This window comes from Sinocyclocheilus rhinocerous, unplaced genomic scaffold (assembly GCF_001515625.1).
Source record: "Sinocyclocheilus rhinocerous isolate Xijiao unplaced genomic scaffold, SAMN03320098_v1.1 scaffold820, whole genome shotgun sequence".
NCBI classification, from domain to species: Eukaryota; Metazoa; Chordata; class Actinopteri; order Cypriniformes; family Cyprinidae; genus Sinocyclocheilus; species Sinocyclocheilus rhinocerous.
Window position 1 is genome coordinate 256,838 of NW_015670386.1, and position 7,432 is coordinate 264,269.

Below are 7,432 nucleotides of genomic sequence, written 5' to 3' on the forward strand. Positions count from 1 at the left end.
AGTGACTGTATGATTTTGAGATCCATCTTTTCACACTGAGGACAATTGAGGGACTCAAACACAACTATTAAAAACGGTTCAAACATTCACTGATGCTCCAGAAGGAAACATGATGCATTAAGAACCGGGGGGTGAAAACGTTTTGAATTTGAAGATCAAGGTAAATTGTACTTAATTTGTCTTCCGGGAAACATGCAAGTATCTTCTGTTGCTTCCGAAGGGCAGTACTAAATGAGAAAAAAAAAGATATTTCAACAAAATAAGAAAAATTTGGACATCTTCGTCCTGTTTAAAAGTTTTCACCCCCCGGCTAAAAATGTAAAATTAAAATTATTAACATTTTCACAGATTCTGCAAATATATATTATATATATTAAAATGATTCAGATTTCATTTTAATAATTTATATTTTCAATGATGTTAAATAATTTAAATCATATTATATTTTAAATAATAATTATATTTTATATGTATTTATTTAAAAAATAAATATTAAATAATTACTGTCTTTTTGGTCAATTAAATGCTGCCTTGTCAGCATAAGAGACTTCTTATGAAAAGTAGTGTATTTCTACATATATATAAGGGAGAGAGAGGGAGGGAGAAAGTAATGATTACTTCTACATGTACATGGAGTTTTCCCCATACAAAACATACTGTAACCTAAATCTTTTATTCCTTCTACAGATATAACAGAAAGGCAGGCTATGTGCCCTCCATGTACCTGAAGCTCTACAGCAGCCCCAGCTTTGGCCTTCAGACACTTCAGAGGAAACTTCACAGCTCCACTATCAACCTGTCCAGCAGCAACTCTTTCAAACTGGAGCCTCAGGTCCCCTCACGAAACAGAATAAATAGTTTCCTTAAATCAAACTCTCTGGAAATTCTGTCAGAGCCGATACAGCATGAGGAAGCTGGCAGCTTCAGCGATGATGGAACCAACTTCAGCTTCAGTTCCTCAGACACCACCTCCATGAGCCCAAGCATGTCCAGCTCAGAGGGGGAAGAGGGCCTGAGACAGCAGGATAGAGAGAGAGACAGCAATGATTGTGGTATGTCCAGTGGTCAGTCCAGCCCCACCAGCTCAGACACTGATCACCCAATGAAAGGAGTCGAAGCTCCCAGGGTGCCACCCAGACCACAAACTCAGGAGATCCTATGTCGCTGCACGACCTACACCCGAAAAGTTGCTCTGGCGACCTCTGCACGCCTGGCCCCTGAAAGAGAAGTCATGGTAGATGAAGGGAAAGCATGAAAGGGGTGCACATGACCTTCTTTTTGATCGCATTTGAGTATAGTACAACGATATTAATCTGGGTTCTTTGTCATCTCTTTGTAATCCTTGGTGGGGCTATATAAATAGTATAAATATTGAATTAATCAAATATATTATACATAACCTGTTAAAAGTAGTTACAGTGTACATATTTAACTTTTATTTCTCACAGTTTTATTTTTTCATTAACGTTGTATTCAGACTGTTATCTTTCATCTTGGAGCTAATGGTCTTCCAAATATAAAAAATATTTGGACTTTGTATATATACCTGCACAAGTTTCAATAAATGTTTTAACTTCATTTTAATGCTTTTGATGTCATGACGTTTTTCATGGAACCTTAATATATACAGGCACATATTTGCGCACACACACATAAAGCATATTAGCACACTGGTATATCAACATATTTAGAATGATTTCTGAAGGACCATGTGACACTGAATTATTCCAAACATTTATACGTAGCTATAACATAAGTATCTGTCAAAAAGATGAACCAAGTTCTTGAGTAGGCTAACTGAATACAGAAGCAAGCACTCAAAGATTTCCAGATAATGAAACACTGATAACTACAGAGACTCAGTGTAGACCACCTCATGCATAAAACAAACTAAATTATTCCACTCAGTGTTACTATACATTTGGGCTTATCTTAAGAATATAAGTAATTGTTATCATCATCAACGAATTGAGTTTGTTTTTGTGAAAGTTCCCCTGTGTAATTATGTTGGTAAGATGAAAAAGTCAGCTACCGCTAATAAACTTTAAACATTAACATAAAGAGTGGCTGGGATTTATTTAAAGGAACCTGCATTTCCTTATATGAAAAATAAAATCAGACATTCTCAGAAACAGTTTGCCACCCTTTATTACTTGTTTGTTGATTATTATTAGTAGTCATTATAGAGTATTCTGCCCGTATTTGAGTATCCAAAGTCCTCACAAATTCCACTTATGTCAACATGGCAAAGGATAATACAGTACTGAATGCGACAGATAAATAACTTTACAGCCTAATATCTACATTTGCTCACTACATTGATGATTCCACTTCCAGTTTTTCCTGTATTCTGGAAATTGCAGTGGTTTTGATTGTAAGTTTCATCTAGATTCCTTTTTCTGAATTCTGTTATCCACATTAAAATCCCAGTATAATCACATATATGCTATCTGTAAACAAGTGAGCGCCAAAAAATGCAATGAAAAACATTAAGTCATTTTATCCATAAGAAGCACAGCTTACCTACTGACCGATCTTACGCCATTCGCCCTTGTACATATGTACAAACCAGTACAAGTTGACCAATACAAACTGGTGTTTTCTTTATTGTAAAAAACCTTCTTAGCTTTTGCTAAAGTTTTGCAAATAGCATTGTTATTTAGTTTAACTGTTAAAGTGTGGGACATACATTCAGTTAAAGTGTTTATTGACACATTTTTTCACATATAATGATTTATGATATATTCTATTGTGCAGAGAATGCTGCTGCGTGTTCGTTGGCCATTCAGGCCTGTGTGTTTAGAGAATAGGGCTTGTAGCCTCTAGAGCAGGCAGTCATTGAAGTTCGCTGGTTTCCATAGCAATGCCTTTGTCTAATAAGTAAAACCTAGATGGTACCAAAATAGGGTCCCAGTGGTTAGTGTAAAAAAGTTGTCAGGTGCTAACCACATTCGTGACTTGTGCTAGAATGGAAAAGAAGAGAAAATGGTACATCTGTAATGCATGTCTGAATGATCCAGGGTCAAGTGATCTCCTTTGGGATGTTTTGCTGTGTGTTGTTTTGACAGATGCCTGCCTTTTTGCCTCTACAAATTATTCAACATATACAGCATCTGTATTAGCTGTGCCCTGGTATCATAAGTCAAAATGGTGAGTTTTTCCTTTTTTAATTACATTATATATTAAAAAAGATATTTGTGGAAAAAACATGTACAGTATATATTTATATTTTACAAGCTAAAACTTACAGTATGTTATATAAAAAGTCTGATAATATGCAACATGAGTAATTTATAATTAAAATCCATTGAAATAGTTTGATTTAATTTTAGTAGTTATATCAGTAATAATACTAGTATCCATATGACATTAAAATACAAATTGAGTTATTATTATATATTACTTTTTTATTTGATTTTGGTTTTAGACTGGAGGTTATGAAGTGGAGCAGTTTGTGGATACCCCAGATGATGATCTGATTTGTGTCATCTGTAGAGCAGTTCTACTCTGTCCTGTACGACTTAAATGCAACCATGTCTTCTGCAAAGAGTGCATTTTACAGTGGATGAAAAGGTAACAACTTAATATTTGATAATAAGATAAACCAGATTAAGGGGAAAATAAGGGGGCAAAAAATGAGGTAGGAAAGTAACATTTCTTGTCTAAGTTATAATTTGTGACTTAATTGGTATAACCGGTATCATCTGAATTGGGAGGTTCTCTTGAATCTTATATCTTTATCTTAATTTGATGTATATCATACATCCTGATGGGAAAGCTTTCGTCTGCATGTTTTTGAAAGAAGTCTCTTATGCTTTGCAAGGCTTCATTAATTTGATCAAATATACAGTAAAACCAGTAATATTGTGAAATATTACAAATTACAAAAGGTTTCTTTTTGAATATATTTTTAAAAAATCATTTATTCCTGTGATTTTCAGCAGCCATTACGCCAGTATTAAATATCACATGAGCTGATTTGGTATTCAAGAAAAATTCTGAAAACACTTCTTTTTGTAATATTTCACATATTTTTGAAGAAATCTTGATTTTTTTCGGATTCTTTGATAAACAGACCGCATTCATTTGAAATAGAATTTTTTGATTGCATAGTAAATGTTTTTACTGCCCCTTTTGATCAGTTTACTTAATCTTACTTCTATTTTGAAGTAACTCATTGGATGTTTGAGCAAATGTTAAAGTCAGTGTTGTTTCAGACAGGTGAAATGCCCATGTTGTAGGCAGCCTATCGACCAGAACCAAATGCTGGTTTTGTTTAAGCTGAGTAAATCCATTGGCCGTTTATCAATCAAGGTAGGCAACTTTTTTAAAACTCAAGTCTAAAATACAGTATAGTAGTTAAAGTTCTAGTACTTAAACTGTGAATTTGAAACAACTCCATATTGTGTTCTTAGTGTCGAAATGCACAGCAGGGCTGCAGGGCCACTTTCCCGCTTTCTAACGAGTACCTCCACATCTCCAGCTGTCCGTATGAGTGGCAGCTCTGTCCCCATGAGGGCTGTGGGAAGCAGGTGCTGAGGAAGGACGTGCAGGCGCATGATCAGAGCTGCAGCCACTGGCGGCAGCCGTGTCCCATGGGCTGCGGGACGCTGCTCGTCCGTGAGAATCAGGCCCAACATAACTGCTACCGAGAACTGCAGCAGCGCTATGTAGCCGAGCGGCGGCAGCAAAGGGCCATCGCAGCCAACCTGCGCAGGAAGATGCAGCGCATGCAGAGCCGGATGGCACAAATAAGGAGGCAGATAAACCTGATGTGTGAGAGCCTGGAGGTTGGAGATCTGGAAATTGAAGCAGGGGAGGGAACCAGTGCTTGGACTGATGCTAATGCCGCCAGTCCGAGCGGCAGCAGACACCGTCACACCAACAGCAGCAGTACAAGAGTCAGATTTATATAGCATAAATACCCTTCAGGATTCAAAGAGAGCATTCAAGTTCGTTTTTTATGTGCGCGTGTTTTATTAAATGTGTCTTTCCACTTTTATAGACATCTTAGGGGATAGTTCACTCAAAAATTAAAGTTGTTTATTCACCTTCATGCTGTTCCAAACCTATATAACTTACTTTCGTTTGTGACACATAAAATAAACTATTTTGAAGAATGTTTCAACTGTCCATACAATAAAAGTCAAATGGGGTCCAAAACAACATTGTATGGACCAACAAAAAAAAACAACAACAGTGACATCCGCGTGTTCCACAGAAGAAAGAAAATCACTGGTAGCTAACATGAGTAGCTAAATGCCAACATGAGTAGCTAAATGATGACAAAAAGTTTATTTTTGCGTCTACTATCCCTTTAAGGGTAGCACAACACACAGTTTTACAGATTTACTGAGAAAAGAGAAAAGCATGATGGTAAACAAAATAGTGAAGATTTTCGTTGCACATTCCTTCTACAGCTTTGAGAGGTTAATAAAGTGAAACATTGATGCTAATGCATAAATATTAAAAAAGAAAAACGATTTTTGAAACATTCAAATGCCTGCTTAAGTTCAGACAATCTTGAAGTGACACTTGACAAGAAAATGTGAAATCGTACAAAAACCGTCTTTGATATTATATGATAATTTATGATGTAAAAAGCAAACACTTCTGGAACATGTATGTAAGACTTTTTTCAAAAAAGAGTTGTATTTCATTCTAAATATAAATTCTTAAATAAATTCATTATTATTTGATATTTATTGATTATTACTAATGCTTATTTGTCTAATTTAAGCCATTGTGGAAGTTCAGCAAATAATCAGTTGTCCTCAGGACATAAACACAATAAAGTAATAAAATGGTTTATTCACACATTAAGCCACTGGTACGATAAGAATAACTGATTTGGATTTCCGGGGTGATAGGAATTTTACCCACTGTGCCTTGTAATGACTGTATAAGGAGATGTCTGATCTATTTAGAGAGAATATGTGTGAGAGCTACTGACATTTTGCATTGTGCTGTGATGTTTAAATGAAGCCGAATGAATGAAGCCTACATTACTAGAAGTTTGTTGAAGTTAAATGAGCGAGTTCTGTTACTGGTGTATTGGCATGTCTGTTCCACAAGGAGGCACTACTGTAGTTCTGCAGAACGTTCCAGATCACACCTGTCAGTGGAGGCCATAGAGGAATGCTGGGAGAGCTTTGCAGGGTATTGTGGGAAAGCTAGAGGGTTGTCCATCCCAGAGTGCATCAGCGGCAGGTATATGTCATCCATGTTGGGCAAAACAAAAACTTTCTGGAAAAATAATTGCACAAGATTTGTTGTGGGGGTCAATGTAAACATTGTGCATTAAATAATTTAACTAAAATAAACAATTCAATTCAATTAAAGTGCCGTGCCAAGTTGTGGAAAAACACAGTCTTTGCATTGCCTTCCTTCTGATCCCAACGTTAGGAAAGAGTGAATGAACTTTATTTCTAATGAAGTTCCAGACCACGTCAGAAAGAACTTGGTCCTTTGTTCACTTCATTTTACAGTGGATTCGTTTACAAGCAAAGCACAATTCGACGCAGGATTTTCATAAAGACTGAAACTAAAAGACAATGCTGTTCCGAAAATATCGGATCTGGCACTAATGTCACCTATTACTTCTAAATTCTGATGTTTTTTTTTCATGTTAAACTCTTGATAACATTATAAGTGGACCTCAGAGAACAGTACAAAATAATAAATAAAGGCAGTTCATGACCCCTTTAAATTAAATTAGCTGCCATATGCTTAACATGTTCACCAATTTATAGTGAAGCTCCTGACATCATAATATCATCAAAACAAACCTGAAACTCATCCTGCAGCTTTTTTTCAATCCATTCAGTTACATGACAGAAAGTCACTTCTCGCTCTCCCAGTTTGGGTCTGACTCTTAGATCAAGCTTCGGGGGTCCGCAGAAACTGTACCTGAGAGAGAACCAACAAAACACTTACAAATCTGGGGCATGTATCCAAAGACATGTCTGCAAGCCTGAATGCATATAATGATTTATAGGCAAAGAGTGGGCCGATTTTATATAATATTTGGTTTGCACTAAAGGGTATTCTTTTAAAGTATACTATTTCCATAATAAGTAGTATTTTGGTAACACTTTATTTTAAGAACCAATTTTCACTATTGTTGCTTATTAGCATGCATATTACTAGCATATTGCCTGTTTATTAATACTTACTTATAAAGCATTTATAAATGCCTTTTTCTGCATGACCAGTGTTGGGTCATGCAGCTAATTACGTTACTTAGTTACTTTTTATGGAAAGTAATGCGTTATGTTACTTTTGCGTTACTTTTTAAATCTGGACAGGGCTTGCTTGTTTGCTTTTAAAATAAAAAAGTTTTATTTTTGGCAAATATAAAAGCCTTTTCACACCAAAAGTGAAATGAATAAGCCTCAGGCTGAAGGGAAAGTAAATGTACGTCCGTACAGTA

General features: G+C 35.9%; 3 protein-coding genes across 5 annotated transcripts in view; 2 read left to right on the plus strand and 1 right to left on the minus strand.

Moving 5' to 3' along the window:
- Positions 1-1,255, plus strand: part of noxo1b (NADPH oxidase organizer 1b) — a 6,789-nt gene extending 5,534 nt beyond the window's left edge. The window contains exon 8 of the mRNA XM_016546051.1: positions 688-1,255. Within this exon, the coding sequence (XP_016401537.1) occupies positions 688-1,255 (568 nt within the window). The remainder of the gene's footprint in view (positions 1-687) is intronic.
- Positions 1,256-2,908: 1,653 nt separating this feature from the next.
- Positions 2,909-5,161, plus strand: LOC107734173 (RING finger protein 151-like). The gene is made up of 4 exons (XM_016546049.1): positions 2,909-3,150; positions 3,428-3,573; positions 4,218-4,314; positions 4,416-5,161. The coding sequence occupies exons 1-4, from the start codon at positions 3,148-3,150 to the stop codon at positions 4,914-4,916; spliced, it is 747 nt and encodes a 248-aa protein (XP_016401535.1). The 5' UTR covers positions 2,909-3,147; the 3' UTR covers positions 4,917-5,161.
- Positions 5,162-5,705: 544 nt separating this feature from the next.
- LOC107734227 (testis-expressed sequence 2 protein-like) overlaps positions 5,706-7,432 on the minus strand; it is a 15,867-nt gene continuing 14,140 nt past the window's right edge. For all 3 annotated transcript variants that reach the window (XM_016546129.1, XM_016546130.1, XM_016546128.1), the window contains exons 11-12: positions 6,789-6,909; positions 5,706-6,246 (exon numbers count right to left, since the gene is read on the minus strand). In XM_016546129.1, coding sequence (XP_016401615.1) covers positions 6,082-6,246; positions 6,789-6,909 — 286 coding nt within the window. In that variant the 3' untranslated portion in view covers positions 5,706-6,081. The remainder of the gene's footprint in view (positions 6,247-6,788; positions 6,910-7,432) is intronic.